Here is a 20,493-nt window from a genome sequence, read left to right as displayed (position 1 = left end):
ACTCCAGGTGCTGGTTCCTTGTGGTGGGCAGTGATGTGATCACTGTGTTAAACTCTTGTTTCTGGGAGCCACACTCTCCTTGTGATCATTCCAGCTCTCTCCTGCTGGCATTGAGTGTCTCACTGGAACCCTTGGGATCCACCACAGATTGGTTGGCTGGTTGTCCTCCTTCTTTCCTTTGCCTCGAAGGTGGAGGAGAAATTACATCACACTGTTTCATCCTACCCCATCCCTCCTGATGGTGTGGAACTTGGAATTCTCACTGGAGGCTCTGGAAGAGCCAGTGGTGGGTCAAGTCCTTGCACACAGCTCATGGGTGCATCCTCCTGTGGATCCCAACCTCTGCTTCCCTCAGGAGGAACTGGGAGCTGGTGGAGTGGGCTGTCTAGGCACGTTCCAAATGGACATAATGGGCATCCTACAACTTTACTTTGGTTTTGCTGCTGGGATAGCAGCACTACAGCCCTCAAGGCAAAGGCATGCTAGAAGCTAGGCATCAGCTTCCAGCCTTGCATGTCTGCTAGTGGTCAGAGACCTCTGAACTTCACACCACCACTGCATTTCCTGGCTTAGGTGTTTTTTTCCCAGGAAACCCCACCTGTGCTGGAAGAGCTCCATAACGCTCCTTTATCAGGCATTGCTGAGTGCTGGAGGGACTGGTGGTGTCATTGATCTAAAGTCATCATCCTCCTGGCCTCAGGAGAGAGAGCAGATCTGGAGGCAGCAATGCCAGAGCAAGGTCTCTGCCAAGAAGAGCATCGTGGTGATGCCATTGGATTCCAGCGTGACTCACGGAGTTTGTTGCCATCTTCCATGTGACTCTGTTTTGGGGTGTTCCAAGTGCAGACTGTGGGACAAGGAGACCCCAGACACCTACACTGGTATCACTTGGGGTTCATGGCTGTCTTTGGACACCTTCATCCTCCTCCTGCTGGCATCTGGGCTGGTGCCATCAGCATCTCCTCCGGGAGAGGGACATCTGAAGCCACCACGACTGGGAGTGACCCCAGTGGATGCAGTGAGGTTTTGGGGTCTCTGTCACTGAAATATGTTGTTGGTTTGAGGAAAATAGTTGTTTTGATGGCCCCAGCATTGCGAAATCTGAGACTTGTGTCATTTTGGGAGTTATACTCATCTGGAGGGAGCAGGAGGTAAGAAGAGCGGCAGCATATTCTGGAATATGCTCACACAGCCTGGACAAAGAGCTTCATCCCCAGAGCAGGTCCAGGATGTAGCCAGCCAGGATAGGAGCACTTGCTTTCCACACTCATGGATTCAGCAGCAGATGCAGCCAAATAGCCGGGATTAAGTGATGGGAAGGTATTTTTCAAATCTCCTGACTCCCTGCTCTCAAGAAGCCTATGGGACTGAGCGGAAAGGCAGGTTGAGCATCCTCCTGTCCAATACATAGAAATATATCCCTGGGTTTTACATCCCATGTGGCCAGCCAGGCCTGCCAGCATTGCTTTCCTGCCTTCCTGCCTCCCTTTCCCTCCAGCTGCTGTCAGGCACAAAACCAGGCTTGTTTCCTGCTCCTGCTGCTTCTGTCAGGCCACAGGTGCCCAGCATGGGGGGACTGTAGCCACCCCAGCTGTCCCCAGGAGCTCTTGCCAGTCCTCAGTGGAGCATTGACTACCCCAGGTGTTACCCAGCTGGCTTTTTTCCAGGGTTTTGCTGGACAAAACCTTTCCTTGAGCCCCTCGAGGCTGGGATTTGACATTAGCTGCTGAAGGTGGGTGATGTTTAAAGAGATTCACAGAATGACTAGGTTGGAGGAGATCTTCAAGATCATTGAGTCCAACCCATGCCCTAACACTTCAACTAAACCCTGGCACCCAGTGCCACATCCGGTCTTGTTTTAAACACACCCAGGGATAGTGACTCCACCACCTCCCTGGGCAGGCCATTCCAGAACTTTATCACTCTTTCTGTACAAAACTTTTTCCTAATATCCAACTTACATTTCCCTTGGTGCAGCTTAAGATGTGCCCTTGGAAGAGCTTGCCTGGCTCCCATGTTCTGTACACCCTCCAGAGCCTGAGCCAAGCTTTGCTTTACTGGGATTTGCATTTTAATTAAGCCCATGGATTTTTCTTCCAGGCTTGTTGTAGTCAGGTCTTCCTGCTCGCTCCCTTCTCTGAAGCTCCTGTGACTGCAGGGCTTGTGAGCAGTTTTCCAGAGGTACACTCCATCCCGGCTCTCCATTTATAGAAAGGAATTAAGAAGAAATGAGGGAGCATTACTAAGAGGATTTGCACTGCGACTTACTCAGTTTGTCCAAATAATTTGCAGTAGCTCTGGATTCTTTAATCAACACTCGTTTCCTTCTGGAAATGAAAGAAGCAGGAAGGCGTTGTGCTGCTCCTGAGCCAAGTTTGGCTCTTTGCCTTCAAATGGGAAATTTTGCATTCAGAGAGTAATCTGGGAAGAGCTGGCGGGGAGTGAGGGTGTGTGTGGCAGAGGGAAGTGCGTGTCAGGGCTCAGAAAGCCTCTGTCATCCTGACCCTCTTCCTCCATGCAGTTTTGGGCTTCTCTGTCTGGAGCCTGCAGATACATGCCTGGAGAGGTGAGATGAGACCTGGTCCGTGGGTCACCCTAGTGTGGAGCTGTTGGTGGCTCTGCCCTGCTGTGGGATCTCCATGTGAGAAGGTCTGGGCTAGATCAGGGGTTTGGAATTCCTGTGGGATAAAGCTGTGGTGGCCTGTCAAGCCATATGGTGTGGCCTGTCAGGCAGTAGACCTTCCACAGGTTTCTGGGAATCCCCTTGATGTTGCAGAGGGAGGAAAAGACTATTGGAAAGATGTCATTGCTCGGGGATAGATAGTCCCAGACTGCTCCTCTCCCAAATGGCCTGTGCCTTTCCATGCACACGTCAGTGGGGTTTCCTCACCCTGCTCAAGTGACGCTTGGAAAGCTAACAGTGCTTCCAGCATTCCATTGCAGCCTTCCCAGCCCCACTATCTTTCCCAGCCCTTGCAGCACCCATGGAGCCACTCCCCAGCCTGGCAGAGCCCTGTGCACAGCCTTGCCCCACGTCCTGCCCCACTGAGCCCAGTCCTGGCCCTGTGGCTCTTCAGGGCTGACCGGATGGCAGTGTCACGCTCACACTTCTCCTTCTGCAACAGACCCCTCTGGACTCTCCTCCTGCTTCCTGCCTGGCCTATTGCACAAGAGGAAACTCCAGGGTTTCCTGTCCCAGCAGCAGGGTGCGGTGTGGGGCTGCCTGATGTCCCCTGCCCTGTTCACGAAACTGGAGCAGGGCCGGCAGTGCTGCCCAAATGTGTCCTGGTGGGTCAGAAGTCACCCCCATAGGTTGGAAGCTCATAATTAAATTAAAATTCCATCAGCTGCAGGTGTGGGATGGTGGTGGGGAGCGGCATCTCTGAGTCAGGGTAAAAGACCCTCTGTGGGGAAGGAGTCTGGGCTTGCTGTCCAGGCAGTCCCAAATTTCTCTCTGCTCTGACCCAATTTTGCAGCCAAATCACCCCCCCTGACCCCGCTTGTCCCCCAGAGGTAACAATTCTAGCCTTGGTCTCCTGCTAGTGCTCCATGCTCCCCCAGTTTGCTGCTGTGGGCACTGCCAGAGACACTGATTATGGCAATTTGGGCAGACCCCAAGTGGCTCTGGGGATGGGACCCCCGCCCTGTACTCCTGGGAATGCAATGTGAAAGTGGGCTGTCCACAACTACACCCAGAAAGTGAGACCCAGCTTTTCCTCGGAAACCTTTCTGCCTTCCAGGTGGATGTGTGTGCTTCAAATGGAATTGAGGGACTTGGGGATGGAAGCTCCAGCTGGTCCCTGCCTGGAACCAGGGGCTGCCAGCCCCCATCACCCTCCCACTGTGTCCTCTCACTCTTGGGGGTCACTGGGGCTTCCTTAGTTAGAAAAAGTGTCCTTGCTTTGCTGGGAAAAGCTGACACAAAGGAGCAGTTCAACTGGGAGCTCCATTTCTAGCTTTCCCAGGGATGCAGCACAGCTTCCCTCCGGAGACCACCCCTGTTCTGGTCGTTCAAGGACAGTAGAAGCAGGTTGGGAAAGTGGGGCCTACATCCCACTTCTGGCTATGAACTTCTGCTCCCCAGCTCTGGCTTTGCATTTGGCTTGTTCCTTGTGGTCCAGGACTCCATTCTGAGGTGGAATGTGCATTTATCCTGGCACTTCTCACTGTGCCAGCTGGTTCATCACAGCTGTCCTGACAGTCTTGGGGCTGAAGACTGGGATTTTGAATGAGGACAAGCTGCCCCTGGAGGTGGATCCATGACATGTGTCACAGATGGATGTTGGGATGCAGGCATCCTGCTCTAGGCCTCTATGACATGGTCATCCAGACTGGCATGTTTTTAATGCTGAATTTAATTTTATGGTTTTCCTGACAAGGGGCTGAGGCTTCTGAGAATTCGGGTCCCCTGACACCTCAACATGAGCCTCCTACATCTTGCTGCTGACCTCCTATGTCACCTCCATGGTCCTTACTGGTCACCTCCATGGTCACCACCCAGAGCCAGTAGGGATAGGGCTGCAAACACCATAGAGCAGTGGCATCCCTGCAGCAGAACTGGAACACCCGGTCACAGTTTCAGCTAAGGGGGTGCTTGACTCTGGGCTGGGGGTGTAGGGCTGGGATGCAGCTGTGGGTGGGGTCTCATCTGTCTCAGGCTGTCATCATTCTTGCTCCAGCTGGCACATGTTTTGGTGGCAGAGGGACTTCCTGGGGGATTTGGGCTGTACTCCACCACATTTGGGGCTCCTGTGGGCCCCTCCAGCCCTGCTCAGCACAGACTCGCTGGAGTCCATATAGATGAAGCCACGTCGGGCCACCTCAGAGAGGACCAGGAAGCAGGGTTGCAGCAATGATTGTAGTGAGAAAGGCACTGAAATTAATCTCACGACTTTAATTGGTTTATATCAGTAATGAGCTGCTTCTGGCAGTGCTGAGCCAGGCGGTTCCTTCCCTTGGCAGCAGGATGTTCATTGGAGCAGGTGCCAAGGAAGCACTTGGTGATGTGGGAGCCTGGGGAGAGGATGACCCTGAGCTGGCATCTTTGTGTCCCTGTGAAGGATCAGGGCTAGAGTTAGAGTTAGAAATCCTGCCTGGAAAATTCTTCCAGTGGCTGCCACTGCATTCCATAGGGTAAATGGTGGCTGGCTGTGCCAAGGCTCCTCAGCATGGACTCCCCAGGGTCCTCAACACCTGCATGGCAAGTGCTGCCTGTGGGTTTCACTCCTGTCCCTCTAATCCGTGGAGCAGCCAGGACCTTTGCCAGGCTGCGCTGGCAGTGGTCTTGCCATCCTACTGCCCAATTTTTTGTGCCCCCTCAAATTGTCCTCCCCATTGAGCACCCCAAAAGTGGGGTAGGAGCTGCCAGCTGCTGCCCACGATCCAAAGGCAGAGGAGGAATTTGCCTTCCCTCTGCCTGTCTCACCACTCTGAGGGCAGCAGAGGGTTCTTTGTGGGCACTGCTTTAATTGTTTCATTATTATCCTGAGTAAATGAGTCCTGGCAGCAGCTGAACCTGGTGGATGCCAACTGCATCCCAGAAAGGCATCTGGGAAAGGTCAGCATTCATCTGGCACAAGCAGGGATTGGGGACCTGGATGGAACCCAGCCACTGCAGAGCCGGAGGGTCTCAGTGAGCAAGGGGGGGAACCGTGAAGGAGCCTCAACCTTTTCCATCTCACCCTCCCCCCCCCCATCACTTCTCTCTTGCAGACCGTCAGCATCAATAAGGCCATTAATGCACAGGAAGTGGCTGTCAAGGAAAAACATGCCAGGAATATCCTTCTCAAAGCTGGCCATGGGACTGTGGGAGCAAGGCTGGGGCTGCCTGGAAAAGGGGCAGCCTCAAGAGGATGTGTGAGGAGAGGTGCCCAGGGTGCTGGGGAGGCTGGGGGCTATTAACAACATTGGATATTTTTCCAGCATGGCACAGGGTCCCTGCTACTGCTGTCACAGCCTTTGAAATGTTGGTAGGTGCCCAGGCTAGTGCTCCCAGCACTGCCATCCCAGGAGAAGGCAGGAGGGGAAGGTGCCCACAGTAGGCTGGGACACTGCCACCAAAAGTGGATCCCCAGCATCCCAGCCAGGCACCTGGGAAGGCTCATCAGAGGCACAGCCCCAGCCTTGCATGTGCCATGGTGTTCCCAGAGCAGGGCTGGTGGCAGGGGAGAGGGTGGCTTGTGCCACTCTGGGGACAGCGAATGCCTGGACTGGCATCATTAGCTCCCTGTGGTGGCCTGGCCACTCTGGCTGCAGCTGTCTTTGGGTGGCCTTTCTCCGTCACCAAAGGGCAGAGGAGTGCTTCCTTGACCACCGGCACCATGCATCCTGGGCACGCACCACGAGAAGGGAGCACAGACCTTCTGGTCAGTGGTGAACCGGCTCCCACTGTCCGGCAATGCCGTGCTCTGCTGGAAGTTCTGCCATGTCTTCCACAAGCTCCTCCGGGATGGACATTCCAATGTGAGTGCCCACAGCTCAGCTTGGGGCCAGGTCCTTTCCCCTGCAGGGCTGCACTGGGTGATGGGAGGTGCTGGAGGGTCAGTGTCTGTCTGGGGGGGTCTGTCCTGGGGTGGGGACTGGAGGGCCATTGGTCTCCCAGGGGTCAGTCCTGAGCAGGACCTGGAGCTGGAGGGTTGGTGCCCTCCTGTGGGTCAATCCTATGGGGGCATCAGTGCTGGAGCTCTCCCAAAGGGTCAGTGCCCTCCTGCAGGTCAATCCTGGGTGCCAGAGCCCTCCTGGTGCTGCCCTGCCCAAAATCTTGTGTGCCTCAAACCGCAGTGCCAGTGCCAGAGGAAAGTGCTCAGCACCTGCAATGACGTGCGTGCAGGAGCCATCAGCAAGGATCCTCCTTGGGGAACTGGAGGCACCCAGGGCTGGTGGCGGCAATAAAGGGTTGGGAATGCATCAAGACCTCCCATGTGTCACCCAGTTCCTGGTTTCAAGTATGGAACACTTTGTCCTGGTGCTCTGCCTAGTGATTGTCACCATCATTCCTCCAGGTCCTGAAAGACTCTGTGCGATACAAGAATGAGCTGAGTGACATGAGCAGGATGTGGGTAGGTGACCAACCCTCCCAGCCATGGTGGGGAGACCATGGGGGTGCCATGGCCAGGCTGGGGGGGTGTAGGCTTGGGGGATTCCCTCTCCCAGGAAGCAGAGCATAGCCATGGCTGACCTGTGGCTGTTATCACCTACCTGGGCTGGGTTTCAGTTGCATTCTGTGTTCCCTTCCACCAAAATCAAATGCCTCCTTCCTATTTTATGGCAAAACCCAATAAAAACTTGGCTCTGACAGTCAAATGAAGCATTGAAACATGCAGAGAAGGTGATGAGAAGGTCTGACCAAATTCCTTCAGTTCAGCCAGTCTGCATCCAGGTGCTAGTGAGGAGGGTTTGGCTGTGGTTTTGGGGACATAAGGGAGGGGTCAGTTATTCTGCAGCAGAAGGCTTTTCTACAGCCTGCCCTGGATCTCAGCAGCTTTTTGGGGTCCCCACAGGGCCACCTGAGCGAGGGCTACGGTCAGCTCTGCAGCATCTACCTCAAACTGCTGAGAACCAAGATGGAATTTCACACCAAGGTAAGCCTCCCTGTCCCTGTCACCAAGGCTGTAGCAAGGGGTGGGCACTGGGGTGACAGCAAGGTACCAGCATGGCTATCCTGCTGCCTCCATTAAATATTCCTGAATCTGCCAGTGGCCATCAAAAATTGCCCAAGGGCCAATGCTTCAGGGGTGGCAGGATTCCTGGTGGCCCAGGGCTCCTTGGGCTGGGCTGGGATTTGGTGGATTACAAGTAGTAGGAGACACACACACACTCCATTCTCCCTCAGCTATCCTAGATGGGAAAACTGCTGGAAAGAGGTGTTTTCTGTGCCCATCACCCTGTTTTGGAAGTGTGATGTGACCTTCCCCAAAAGGCCAGGGCAGGTACCCCCTGGGGTGGATATCACTCCATCCTGTCCAGTTCTCTGCTGGCAGCCCTGTCTGCTCCCTGCTAGGCAGGTTTCTCAGCCCAGGGAGAATCAGCTCTTCTTGCTGGGAAGAGAACAGATGCTGTGGATTAGGGATGCTGTGGTCACCCAGGGTTCAGAGACCCTGTGCTACCTCCCTTTCCCCTCACATCTCTCCCCTGGCTCATCCAAGAGCTGACTTTGAGGCTGCAGGATCACAGCTCTGGTGCTCCCAGAGCTGTGGCCAGACCAGGAGATTTTCTGGAACCCTTTCCTGACTCCTGTTTTCCCCACAGAATCCCCGATTCCCTGGAAATCTGCAGATGTCTGACCGGCAGCTTGATGAGGCTGGGGAGAATGACGTCAATAACTTGTGAGTGCAGGGCAGGGGAAGGTCTGGGAGGGAGTGGGTGCAGGTGGGTGGCATGATCTGCCCAACCCCACTGGCAGCATGACCAAGCAGGGACAAGACCCTTCCTCATGGGTGTCCTTGGAGACAGTCCCCAACCATCCTCAATCCTGTTTCCTAGTTTTCAGCTGACGGTGGAGATGTTTGACTACCTGGAGTGTGAGCTGAACCTCTTCCAGACAGGTAAAGGTCTCCATTGCTCTGAGACATGGTGGAGTGAGAGATCTGCTGGAGTCCAGCCCCTTGGTGGGGCTGATCCAAGCTGGATGAGGCTCTGACCGGGGATGTTGGCTGAGGCCATCACAGCTCAGCTCTTCTATGGGCAGTTCACCTGAATTATGGTTCAAGGCAAAGTGGAAGGTGCTGCACCTGGGTCAGGGCAACCCCTCGTATCAATCCAGGGTGAAGGATGGAGGGATGGAGAGCAGCCCTGCCGGGAAAGACGTGGGGGTGCTGGAGGATGAGGAGTTCAACATGCCCCAGCCATGTGTGCTCCAAAACCTCCCATGCCCTGGGCTGATCCCCCAGCATGGGCAGCAGGTGAGGGGGCAATTCTGCCCCTCTGCCCCACTTAAGTAAGATCCCACCTGCAGAGCTGCCTCCAGCCCTGGTGTCCCAGCACAGGAAGGACATAGGGCTACTGGAGCAAGTCCAGAAGAGGCCACAGAGATGCTTGGAGGGTTGGAGCCCTTCTGCTCTGAAGACAGGTTGGGAGAGCTGGGGGTGGCCAGCTGGAGAACAGAAGGGTCCAGGAAGACCTTAGAGCTTCTTCCAGTGCCTAAAGGGGCTCCAAGAGCACCAGAAAGGAACTTCAGACAAGGGATGGAGTGACAGGACAAGGTGGAATGGCTTGCCACTGACAGACAGCAGGGTTAGGTGGGAAATTGGGAAGAAATTCTTGGCTGTGAGGGTGGTGAGACCCTAGCACAGGTTGTCCAGTTAAGCTGTGGCTGCCCCATCCCTGGAAGAGTTCAAGGCCAGGTTGGATAGAGTTTAGAGCACCCTGGTCTAGTGGAAGATGTTGGAATAAGATGGTCTTCAGCTGCTCCAAGCTGGTTTTGGAGCATCTTCCATCTGGCACACCCAGCACACTCCAGTGGCCAGTGGGACAACAGTGACAGGCAGAGCACAGGGTCACATGTCAGCTCTGCCCAGGAATATGGCTGGGGCTCAGTCCTGGTTGGAGGCCTATGGTGCCGGGCTGTAGTGTTCCCAGGCCTGGGTGGGAAACCTGGGTGGGAATTTTGCCTCCCACTGAGCTCACAAACTGCAGGGCGGCAGGCTGTGTCCCTAAGGGCCAGTGGGTGTCTTGCTCTGGATGACATGTGTGGATTTGGCAGACACAGTGTGGCACCCTGGGGTGCTACTGCTGCTGCTGGATCTGATCCTGCACTCCTTCCCTGCAGTGTTCAGCTCTCTGGACATGTCACGCTCAGTGTCAGTGACAGCAGCAGGGCAGTGCCGTCTGGCCCCGCTCATCCAGGTGATCCTGGACTGCAGCCACCTCTATGACTACACTGTCAAGCTGCTCTTCAAGCTCCACTCCTGTGAGTCTCCCCAGCACCACCGCCTTTGACAGGGGGAACACACAGGGAGGCACTGGGTCCACCACCCTGCTCAGCCTGGGCTGTTGACCACCACATCTTCCCCCACCTCTTTTTGCGGGGTGAAGGGAGTCACCATGGCAAAACACACATCCTTCAGGATCGGGAATTATGGCAGCCACCAGCCCACACTTCTCTCTGCTCTGAGGAGTGTGGGGTGTGGTCCCCTCCTGCAGCAGGACACTGTGTGGAGTAGTCGGACCCCCGAAGGAGGGTGGCCATCTCTGGGAAACAGCTATCTCCATGTGGCTGTGCTGATGGGTTGTTCCCTGATCCATGAAGACACCCGCTGACATTTCTACTTTCTGCTTCTTCTAGGTCTGCCAGCAGATACACTGCAGGGCCACCGGGATCGCTTCCTGGAGCAGTTCCGAAAGTAAGTGCCCACACCCAGAGCATTGGTGCTCTGGGAGTGCTCCCAAGGCACTGAGATCAAAAATGGGTGAGCAGGGACGTGCTGTGGTCTCTGGTACATGATTATTTAGAGTAACCAAAACAAAAACTGGCCACCAAGAGCAAAGAGGGGATGTCATGGTGCCAGGGGAGGATGTTGTTGTGCTGAGAGACAGCTTGATTCAAGGTCAGAAACTCAAAGAGCAGATAGCAGTGCTGACTATGCTCTGACCACACAGAGACTTACCTTGGGACAGTGATCAACAGCGCCAAGATCTTGACTGGGATGCTCAGGTGACTGGGAGAGGTGGGAGCTAGAAGTGGTGTGCCTGGCCACCGTCCCTCCTCCCCTCCTCCCCAAAACTTTTAAGTCCTAAGTTTGGTGGCAGCACAAAACACATTCCCTTCCAGAGCACTACAGTGGCCAGATGACCTCCCCCCCCCCCGCCCCAGAGTCAGGCAAGAGGTTGTCCAGGTTGAACAAGAATCATCTCTAACCATTCCCTGCTCCTTGCAGGCTCAAGGACCTTTTCTATCGCTCCAGCAACCTCCAGTACTTCAAGCGGCTGATTCAGATCCCGCAGCTTCCAGAGGTGAGACCCTGCAGTCCCCATGTTCCCTGTCCCTGTGCCCAGGGGCAGCAGTGGGGGCTCTGGCAAAAGGCCCAAAAAAACCTATTGCTGCCTTTCCCAGCTTCTTAGGTCTGGTGACAGTGTGGGGCTCCTGGGCCTTGAGGATTCTTTTATCCCTCACTGGGTGGCATCCAACTGGATGTAGCTGCCCTCTGACTGGAAGCTGAGATCCCCTCTCTCACTTATCCATAGCCCTTGATAAGATCCAACCCTGCGGGTCCTGGTTCTATCCCCGCGGGTCCTGGTTCTATCCTTAAGAATTCTGATTCTATTCCTCCGCATCATCACTCCAGGACCTGTGGGTCCTGGCTCCATTCTCATGGGTCAAGGCATGGCCAGCTCGGCTCCAGGGCAGGATTTTAACCAACTGTGCTTTCAGTCCAGCAGCAGTGCCAGTCTTTCCACCTTAGCCCTGCTCCACTCCCTCCACAGAGCCCTCCCAATTTCCTGCGTGCCTCTGCGCTGTCAGAGCACATCAGCCCTGTGGTGGTGATCCCCGCCGAGGCGTCCTCACCTGACAGTGAGCCCATCACAGACCTGGTGGAGATGGACGCAGCCTCGCAGGTGAGGATGGTGGGGGCTCTCTGCCTCTGAGCCGGGGTTATTTCTCTAAATCCATGCAGCGGTGAGGGCTGAGACAGTGGGGATGGCCTTGGGAGCTGGGGAGTGTCACTGGAAAGAGGTGGGTTGATGCTGGGTGGCTGTCTGGGTGCTGGATGTCCCATCTGGGTGCTGCTTATCCCATCTGGATGCTGGGTGTCCTGTCTGGGTGCTGCTGGGGCTGAACTAGCCTGAATTCTCCCAGTGCTGCTCAGTGGTGTGGTGCCCTCCAGTGAGAAAGGAGAGATTTGTCTTCAAGCATTGCCATGGAGACCTTTAGTTCTTCACCCTCCTCTCCACCAAGGGTTGTCTTCAGGCATTGAGTGGGGAGGGGAAGGAGCATGCAGTGACATGGCTTTGGGGATCTTCTCTCTCTAGCAGTTAGGTGGGGATGGACCACAGATGCCCCATGTTCATCAAGTTCATCACATTCAGTGTCCTGGAAGCAGGGGGAACCAGCCGCGGTGTCCAGGCAGCTTGTAGGCTGGCTTGGCAGTGACACTGGGGACATAGAGGGACAAGGGCTCCCAAGTGGTAGTGGGGTCACTCTAGGTCTGTCCTGTTTTTCCCACAGAGCCTGTTTGACAACAAGTTTGATGACATCTTTGGCAGCTCCTTCAGCTGTGACCCCTTCAACTTTAACAGCCAGAACGGGATGAACAAGGATGACAAGTAAGCAATCCTGGCGATGCTGCAGAATGGCCAAGATGGTACCAGGAGCTCCCTGTCTGGGACGGCATCACAGCCATAGTGACACAGGCAGGCTGTGTCCCTGAGGCACTGAGAGTGTATCCCATGTCTCTCCTTCCTAGGGACCGGCTAATTGAGCAGCTTTATGGGGAGATCACAGCCCTGAAGGAGGAGCTGGAGAACTTCAAGGCTGAGGTGGGTGGACAAGATAGTGACCAGATCTCTGTCCTGCCCTCTTCCCAGTGGCTTCCCCTGTACAAGGGGTCCCCAGGTGTGCCAGGGGGCTGCATCCCTGTCGGGGGGGTGGGCTCAGGCCCACTGCCTAGCATCCTTGTGCTTTGCCCAGATGCATTTGGGGGCCGGCAGGCTGGTACCCATGGGGGGGGGGCTGCTGGACAGTACTGGTGGGCATTGGATGGTACCAGTGGACATTGACTAGTCCTGGCAAGCACTGAACAGCACCATCAGCCCCCACCCATCCCCGCAGAGCGCGCGGGGTGCAGTGCAGCTGCGTGGCCGTGCCAGCGAGTTGGAGGCTGAGCTGGCCGAGCAGCAGCACCTGAAGCAGCAGGCACAGGACGAGAGTGAGTTCCTGCGTGCAGAGCTGGAGGAGCTGAAGAAGCAGCGGGAGGACACAGAGAAGGCTCAGCGGAGCCTGACGGAAATTGAGAGTGAGCAGGGAGTGCCAGCACTGGCATGGGGTGGGGTGAGCCCCAGGCAGTGGGGGGTCTCAGGTGCTCAGCTCTGTGTCCCTGTGTGCATGGCAGGACGGGCACAGGCCAATGAGCAGCGGTACAGCAAACTGAAGGAGAAGTACAGCGAGCTGGTGCAGAACCACGCTGACCTGCTGCGCAAGGTGGGCTCCCCAAACCGCCCCCCCCAGCATCCCCTCTCCCAGCCGTGTCCTCTGATACCGGGGGCTGCTCAGCTCATTCTCTGATGTTGCCAGAATGCGGAGGTGACCAAGCAGATTACAGTGGCCAGGCAGGCCCAGGGGGATGTGGAGCGGGAGAAGAAGGAGCTGGAGGACTCCTTCCAGCGCGTGAGCGAGCAGGCACAGAGGAAGGTGAGTAGGGATGGTGGGGGACACACCAGGGATGAGCCGGGGCTCCCCATGGGGCACCAGTGCTGCTAACTTCTCCCCTTGCTCCAGTCTCAGGAGCAGGCAGAGGTGCTGGAGACACTGAAGCGAGAGCTGGCAGCCAGCAGACAAGAGCTGCAGGTCCTCCAGGGCACGCTGGAGTCCAGCACACAGGTGAGAGCACCCTCTGGGCTGGGTAGCCAGGCCTTAACCATTTTAGAGGTGATACCCACCACTGGCCTCAAAACTAGCTCCCTGTCATCATCTTTGCCACATCTGAGCAGGTTTGATGTCACATAGGGGAGTTTCGTGGTCCTGAGTGTGGTATTATGTGGAGTAATGGGCTCCAGCAGCAGGGATCATGGAATAAAAATGCCTGGAAGAACAGGGTCAGTCAGCAGCTCTGTCTCTGCTGTAAGCCCAGGTAGCAGTGTAGCATCACACTGCAAGATGTGCCAGAGGGTAACCCATGCCCACAGAGCTGTGGAAGACAGCAGGGGTGCCTGGGCTCATAGGAGGCAGAAGCTGGCAGGAAATTGCAGTCACCCAGCTATGAGGTGGGCAGACTCGGCAGCTGGATGGGCATGGGGCAGAGGCAGCACCCTGCATCCACTCCTCCATCAGGATGGTGACAGTTGTGATAAAAATGCATTTTCACTGATAAAAGTGAAAAAGCTTCCCAGGAGCCTCGGTTTTCACCAGATAAGATCATCAGTGCTTCTCAGTGTGGGGAGCTGTTCTTGTGCAGGCCATGGTGCACCAAGCAGGGACAGTCAGGGTGGCACAAGCCTGGAAGAAGAATGGGTCCCCAAATGGAGGGTTCACCCTCAGCACAGCCCCAACTGCTGTTTCATGCCCCACCAGGCAGGAGCTGAGCAGAACACTCGGATTGCCAGCCTGGAGCAGGAGAGGGATAGGCTGAGCCAAGCAGCAGAGCAGCACAGGGACAAGATGGCAGCTCTGCAGACTGAGCTGCGGCAGCTGCAGGACACACTCAGCCACGAGCGGGAGAGCAGCAGGACAGAGCTGGAAATGCTGCAGACCCAGCTGAGAGACAAGGTACCACAAGGGTCCTGCCATCCCCCTTCTGGCCAGACCAGAGAGGTTTGGGTGGGCCAGGTGCAGGGAGTGCCTGGTGGCCCAGCAAGGGCTCTGAGCTCGGCTCTGGCCCAGCAGGAGAGCACAGAGCGGGCGCTGCAGCAGCACCTGGCTGAGGAGCAGCTGTCCCTGCTGCAGAGCACCACGCGCGAGGCCGAGCGCATGGTGCAGGACGCCCTGGCTCGCATGGAGGATCCTGCTCATATCAGCTGCACCGGCTCAGCAGGTGATGCCCCTGCTGCTCCCAAATCTGGTGTTATCACAGCCTGCCTGCTCCCTGTGGTCGCAGCTGAGCCCTGCCTCCTGTCTGCCTGCAGATTGCCTCCTGTCCCAGACGCTGGCGGCCTCCGAGTGCGCAGAGCGGCTGCAGGACGCACACAGCAAGTACCTTTTGGATGGCGCAGGTGAGAGGTGGCAGCCCCGGGCATTGGGCACAGGGGCAGCCCTGCCACACGGGGCAGGTGGCCAGCGCAATGGGGGCTGAGGCCTGTGCCCACTGTCCTGCCACAGCCGTGGGCTCCCTCCTGCCCCACCTGGCACTCTTCGCCCACCTGGTCAGCAACACCCTCCTGCAGGGCAGTGCGACCTCCCATGTGGCCCCTGTGGAGCCTGCTGACCGTGAGTGCTGCCCCAGGCCAGGGGTTGGGGGTGATGACCCCTGAGCAGGGGTCAGAGTGGGCAGGGGATCAGGGTGAACATGGTGTGTGGGTATGGGTCAGGGTGGGCAAGGGCTGGGGTGTGCAGGGACCAAGATGGGCAGGAGATCAGGGTGAGCAGGGGCTGGGGTGAGCAGATGTCAGGGTGGGAAGCACCAGGGCAAAGAGGATACTGGGGTGAGCAGAGGCCAGGGTGTGCAGGGGTCATGGCAGGATGCTGGGATAAGGTGGGCAAGATGCTGGGGCAAATAGGTGCTGAAGTGGGCAGAAACCAGGGCAGGCAGAGGCCAGCACAGGCAGGATGCTGTGGAGGGTAGGAACCAGACATCTTCCCCCAACATGTTGCCCCTTCAGCCCCCCATGCTGCCCATGCAGGTCTGCTGGAGCTGTGCAAGCAGTGTGGCAGTGAGACTGTGAGCTACCTCAGCGCCCTGCAAGACCCAGGGAAGGTCGCAAATGCTGACTGCAGCCTGGTGACAGCCTACCTGGGCCAGATCAGCGCTATCGGGGAGGTGGGTGGCCCAGGAGGGCTAGTAGGATGGGATCAAGCCATGGCAGGCACCAGCAGAGGGACTGTCGTGCTCCTGGATGGTCCCTTTCATCCCATCCTGTCCCCAGGAGCTGCGTCCCAGAGGTCTGGACGTCAAGCAGGAGGAGCTGGGTGACCTAGTGGACAAGGAGATGGCAGCAACGGCCGCGGCCATCGAAATCGCATCTGCCCGTATTGAGGTGAGGGTCACCAGGAGCAGAGAGGTGCCCACAGGCACGATGCTGGGGGCCTGCTGGGGCCCCTGTAGAGGCCAGGGAGACACACTGGGCTCAGTACAGCCTCTCTCCCCTCAACCAGGAGATGCTAAGCAAGGCACGGGCTGGTGACACTGGGGTCCAACTGGAAGTTAATGAGAGGTGAGTGATGATCAGAGCAGTGGACGGAGCCAGGCAGGCAGGATGGGGACAGATGCTGCAGGCAGGGCAGCTGCTCCACAATGGGGACTCAGTGGTGTTTGTCTCACAGGATTCTGGGCTCCTGCACAGGCCTCATGCAGGCCATCCGTGTCCTGGTCCTGGCCTCCAAGGATCTCCAGAGAGAGATTGTGGAGAGCGGACGGGTGAGCTGGGACAGGGGTGGGGGCAAGAGGGTGCTTGTCCAGCTGGGGGTCATTGTGCACTTGTTGGGACATGCTGCTCCAACCGTTGTCCTGCTGGGACTTCCCCACCAGCTGCCAGGAGCTCCTTGCTGACCCCAGGGGCTCACCCTGGTTATAGTTCCTGGGGTGTCGTGGTGATCCCTGATCTCCCTTCCCACACAGGGCACCCCACAGCCCCCAAGTTCAGTGTGTCCCCACCTCCCACACACAACCTGAATGACACCCTGACCTCCTCCTTTTTCCCCCCAGAGCAGGGGTTTGGGGTGATCAGTAACTAATTGTGCCTTTACCAATGGCAGGGTGCAGCATCCCCCAAGGAGTTCTATGCCAAGAATTCACGCTGGACTGAGGGTCTCATCTCTGCTTCCAAGGCAGTGGGCTGGGGTGCCACTGTCATGGTGTAAGTGCCACTGTCACCAGAACAGGGAGAGGATGGCAGAGTCCTGCCATCGTTCCAGGGAGGGGACATGGGTGGCAGGATGATGCTCCAGCTCCTCTTTGCTGTCCCGCAGTGATGCTGCTGACCTGGTAGTGCAAGGCAAGGGGACATTTGAGGAGCTGATGGTCTGTTCCCGGGAGATTGCGGCCAGCACCGCTCAGCTGGTGGCAGCCTCCAAGGTAGGAGCAAGGCTGCTACCCTTCCCATGATTCAGGGAGATGCGGGGGCACCATGTGGTCACCCCAAATCCTGGGGCTGGTCTTCTGCTCACCTGGCGGGGTGTGACCCCCTCCTCACTGTCCTGTCAGGTGAAGGCAGACAAAGACAGCGCCAACCTCTGCAAGCTCCAGCAAGCCTCCCGGGGCGTCAACCAGGCCACAGCCAGTGTGGTGGCCTCCACCAAGGCTGGGAAGTCTCAAGTGGAGGAGAAAGGTAAGTGTTGGGCTGCAGGGATCTTAGAATCATGTAATCACTAAGTTTGGAGAAGCTCTCTAAGACAATTGAGTTTACCTGTTCCCCCACCACTAACCATGTCCTCAAGTGCCACATCTACATGGTTTTTAAATCCCTCCAGGAATTGTGACTCCACCATACCCTGGGCAGCCTCTGCCAGTGCTGAACAACCCTTTTAATGAAGAAATTTTCCTTTTTATCCAACGTAAACCTCCTCTTGAGGCTGTTATCTCTGGTCTTAATGCTTGGAGCACAAACCTCCCCAAAACCTCTCCTCCTGGCACTCACAACTCTTGGTTGGCTGTGCCCCTGTGGTCTCTGCCCATGGCTGCCCGTCACTTCCTCCCTGCATATCCCATGGTACCAGACCCTGCCAGCAGTATGGGAGCTGCTGGGGAGTCTGACTGGGAGAGCAGAGCTTGAGGGGGGCTGGTGGTGTCTTTCTCCACAGATAGCATGGACTTCTCCAGCATGACACTGACCCAGATCAAGCGTCAGGAGATGGACTCACAGGTAGGGGATTCCCATGTTTTGAGAAACGCAGCCGGTCAAGTGTCTCTTGGGCTGCCTGAGGTGGGGCATCAAATTTGCGATCACCATGCCCAGCTGCCCCCAGGTAGCACAAGCAAAGGCAAAGCCCAAGGTGTGAAGGCAACAGATGGGTTGCCCAGGAGTCACATGCTCTTGGTCCTCAATCCCTCCCCAATGCTGTTTGCATCGTGACATAGCAGCCCATGGCCACCCCTGCCCCCCGTGTACTGCCCGCAGCACCCACCTCCGCCTGCCATGGGGCAGCTCTGGGGAATTCCCCTGCCTGGGATGCCCACACAGATCATTGTGCCTTCACTTGTCTGCATAAGTAGTGCCCACCTGAGCTCCATCCCCTCCCCAGGTCCACTCGTCATTGGAGAACTTGTGGGATGCACCTCTGTGGTCTTTGGGCTTGATGTTGGGGGCATAATGGGTGTGAAAGGGGAGTGCTTGGCCCAGCTCTGTGCTGGGGTGGGCATGTCCTGGCCATGTCCCCAGGTGCGGGTGCTGGAGCTGGAGAACCAGCTGCAGAAGGAGCGGCAGAAGCTGGGGGAGCTGCGCAAGAAGCACTACGAGCTGGCTGGCGTGGCGGAGGGCTGGGAGGAGGATGGTGAGTGGTGCCAGCCCTGCTCCCGCTGGGCAGCTGGAAAAGGTGGGGCAGGATGGAGAAGCCCTGCCTGCCATCCATGGCAATGAGAAGGTTTTGCTGCATCCCTCACAAGCCTGGGGATAGTTGGCACACATGGGCAAGTCCTATGGGGTCTCTCCACAGGAAAAACCCCATCATGTGGGATCTACATCATCCCCAGGAAGGGGGTTCAGGTGCTACTAGAGCAGCCTTGTGGTCCCAGAGGGATGGGGCAGAGGGATGCCGGTGGACAGCGCACCCCCTGACCCTGTCTTCCCAATTATAGCTGCAGATTAGCACCAGTGATAGAAGCAGCCCACAGGGGACACCTGGAACCCTGTGGGGGACACCCCTGGGACCCCACTTGGTGCAGTCTGTTGAGAAGAACCCCAAGGAAGTGGCACAGAAGCCCCCCTGAAGCACACATTCCCTGTGTCCCCCCAGGAGCCGCCTCCAGAACCAGAGTCGAGCCGCCAGCAAGACCCCAGGGCTGGGGCGAGGGCGCAAACTGCACCTGTATTTATTAGAGCTGCTGGGGGTGGGGGGAGGTGTCCACGCAGGGGTCTTTAACCCTTTAGTTTTGTTTTTGCACAGATTCTGAGAACTCTTAGAGCCTTCTCTGGCTGAGCGAGAGCGGTCAGGTTTCTCTTGCCTCTAGCTGCTTTTTCAGCCTTAATCCAGCCCCTGGCTCGACGTGAATGTCCCCCCGCCCTGGGAATGAGCATGCTGACAGCCCCGGGGGTGCCACCAGGTGGGGGACAGCCTTTGGGGTGCTGCTGGGCTTGGTGCTAAGTGTGCTCCCCCTCAGTGGGACACTGGAGTGCCTTTGGCCACTGCAAGCTGAGAGGTGGTGTTCTCACAGGATACCCTGGCTGGTGACACAGGGTGCTAGGAACAGCTAGGAAAGGGGCAGGAGCAGGAGGGATGCTGCTATGAGCTCCTGTCCCTCATTCCAGGTCCCCAAAATGCCTCCCAAACCCCCCTGAGCTGGGCTGCTCTGCCCTGACAGTTCACTGTGTTCATGCCAGCAATAAACCCTCTGCAAGGTGCTGGGTGTGGCTTTGGGCCACCACAGTGCCACCACACAAGCCACTAGTTCCTGGGGACAGGGGGTGACTCTAGGGCAGCACACAGAGGGTCTAGGGGGAAGCCAGGGTGCCCCAAAACCAGAGCACCCCAAAGCCAGAGTAAGCAGCTCCCTGTCCCTGCTCACTTTGGTGCCACCCTGGCGTCATCGCCACCCTCTTTGGGTGCAGGGGGTCCAGGGCCAGGGGTGGCCATGGAGCTGGCACCAGCCAGGGAACCTTTGTGCCTTGAGCAGGGGGCTCAGAGGGCAGGGGGCATCAGCCACCTCTGGGCCCCCCAGCTCATCTCGCTGCAGTGGAGACAGTGAGGTCAGACCATGCAGCAATGTTCCCATCCCCCACAGTCCTGGTGCCCCTGCTGGGGCCAGTGTCCCTCCACTCGAGGTCCTGAGGACGGGATTTGGCCTTTCCCCCTTTGGGAAGAGGCTGGGCTGTCACTGTGTGCTTTCCCAGCAATGCCGCCCCGTCAGCACCCAGCTGGCACCTGGAGCAGTGGGACCTGCCACTGCCATGGCCTCAGAGATGCCACCCCTCCACGCAGCCGTCCAGCGTGCAGGGAGCCACTGTTCCCATGTCCCCCCCAACCCTGCTGCCAGAGCACCCGCTCCGTGTGCCAGAGGGACCTGGGCTCCTGCTGCTTCCCCATCCTCAACTTGTGCTAGCTCCCCTTGGATGCAATACCAACCATCCCATTCCTGCAGGACACAGGGAGCCCCAAAACCCTCCCCACATTTTTGGGGGAGTCTCGCCTGCACGCCCAACTACCTCAGGCCTTGGGGCCCGGGAGCAGCATGGGGGTCACGGTGGCAGTGGGGGCTTGGGAACAACGGCACTGCTTTCAGCCTAATCCACTTGTCCCTTTTGTATCTCAGCCAGGCATGGGCAGAGGGTCCCTGCAGTGTCCCCAGTGATGACAGATGGTGTTGGGGATGGTGGGGGTGCCCCCCCACTGCAGGGCAAGTCGATTTGGGTTTTCATTGTATGATAATGACCATGTTGTTTGTTTTGGATTTTTCTCAATAAAGCCTTCAGCCCAGCCCCGCAGCTTGAAGGGGGGGGACACAGGGGACCTGTGTCACAAGGGGGTTGTGGGCT

General features: G+C 57.2%; 1 protein-coding gene across 3 annotated transcripts in view; it reads left to right on the top strand.

Moving 5' to 3' along the window:
* HIP1 (huntingtin interacting protein 1) overlaps positions 1 to 20,434 on the top strand; it is a 43,884-nt gene extending 23,450 nt beyond the window's left edge. For 2 of the 3 annotated variants that reach the window (XM_066563296.1, XM_066563297.1), the window contains exons 2-31: positions 5,713 to 5,776; positions 6,320 to 6,462; positions 7,002 to 7,058; positions 7,500 to 7,580; positions 8,248 to 8,324; positions 8,482 to 8,543; positions 9,767 to 9,907; positions 10,283 to 10,340; positions 10,875 to 10,950; positions 11,422 to 11,553; positions 12,164 to 12,261; positions 12,402 to 12,474; positions 12,767 to 12,950; positions 13,047 to 13,135; positions 13,229 to 13,345; positions 13,433 to 13,534; positions 14,225 to 14,419; positions 14,537 to 14,684; positions 14,776 to 14,862; positions 14,969 to 15,076; positions 15,490 to 15,626; positions 15,733 to 15,843; positions 15,962 to 16,020; positions 16,130 to 16,223; positions 16,562 to 16,662; positions 16,775 to 16,880; positions 17,010 to 17,133; positions 17,606 to 17,667; positions 18,184 to 18,295; positions 18,600 to 18,717. In XM_066563296.1, coding sequence (XP_066419393.1) covers positions 5,713 to 5,776; positions 6,320 to 6,462; positions 7,002 to 7,058; positions 7,500 to 7,580; positions 8,248 to 8,324; positions 8,482 to 8,543; positions 9,767 to 9,907; positions 10,283 to 10,340; positions 10,875 to 10,950; positions 11,422 to 11,553; positions 12,164 to 12,261; positions 12,402 to 12,474; positions 12,767 to 12,950; positions 13,047 to 13,135; positions 13,229 to 13,345; positions 13,433 to 13,534; positions 14,225 to 14,419; positions 14,537 to 14,684; positions 14,776 to 14,862; positions 14,969 to 15,076; positions 15,490 to 15,626; positions 15,733 to 15,843; positions 15,962 to 16,020; positions 16,130 to 16,223; positions 16,562 to 16,662; positions 16,775 to 16,880; positions 17,010 to 17,133; positions 17,606 to 17,667; positions 18,184 to 18,295; positions 18,600 to 18,610 — 3,009 coding nt within the window. In that variant the 3' untranslated portion in view covers positions 18,611 to 18,717. Of the gene's footprint in view, positions 1 to 5,712; positions 5,777 to 6,319; positions 6,463 to 7,001; positions 7,059 to 7,499; positions 7,581 to 8,247; positions 8,325 to 8,481; positions 8,544 to 9,766; positions 9,908 to 10,282; positions 10,341 to 10,874; positions 10,951 to 11,421; positions 11,554 to 12,163; positions 12,262 to 12,401; positions 12,475 to 12,766; positions 12,951 to 13,046; positions 13,136 to 13,228; positions 13,346 to 13,432; positions 13,535 to 14,224; positions 14,420 to 14,536; positions 14,685 to 14,775; positions 14,863 to 14,968; positions 15,077 to 15,489; positions 15,627 to 15,732; positions 15,844 to 15,961; positions 16,021 to 16,129; positions 16,224 to 16,561; positions 16,663 to 16,774; positions 16,881 to 17,009; positions 17,134 to 17,605; positions 17,668 to 18,183; positions 18,296 to 18,599; positions 18,718 to 18,757 lie in introns of those variants that run through there. The other variant, XM_066563298.1, reaches the window with a different exon arrangement.
* The last annotated feature ends 59 nt before the right edge of the window (positions 20,435 to 20,493 follow it).

The sequence above is a fragment of the Molothrus aeneus genome, chromosome 20, assembly GCF_037042795.1.
Source record: "Molothrus aeneus isolate 106 chromosome 20, BPBGC_Maene_1.0, whole genome shotgun sequence".
Taxonomy (NCBI): domain Eukaryota; kingdom Metazoa; phylum Chordata; class Aves; order Passeriformes; family Icteridae; genus Molothrus; species Molothrus aeneus.
This window is presented reverse-complemented; position numbering and strand designations above follow the sequence as displayed.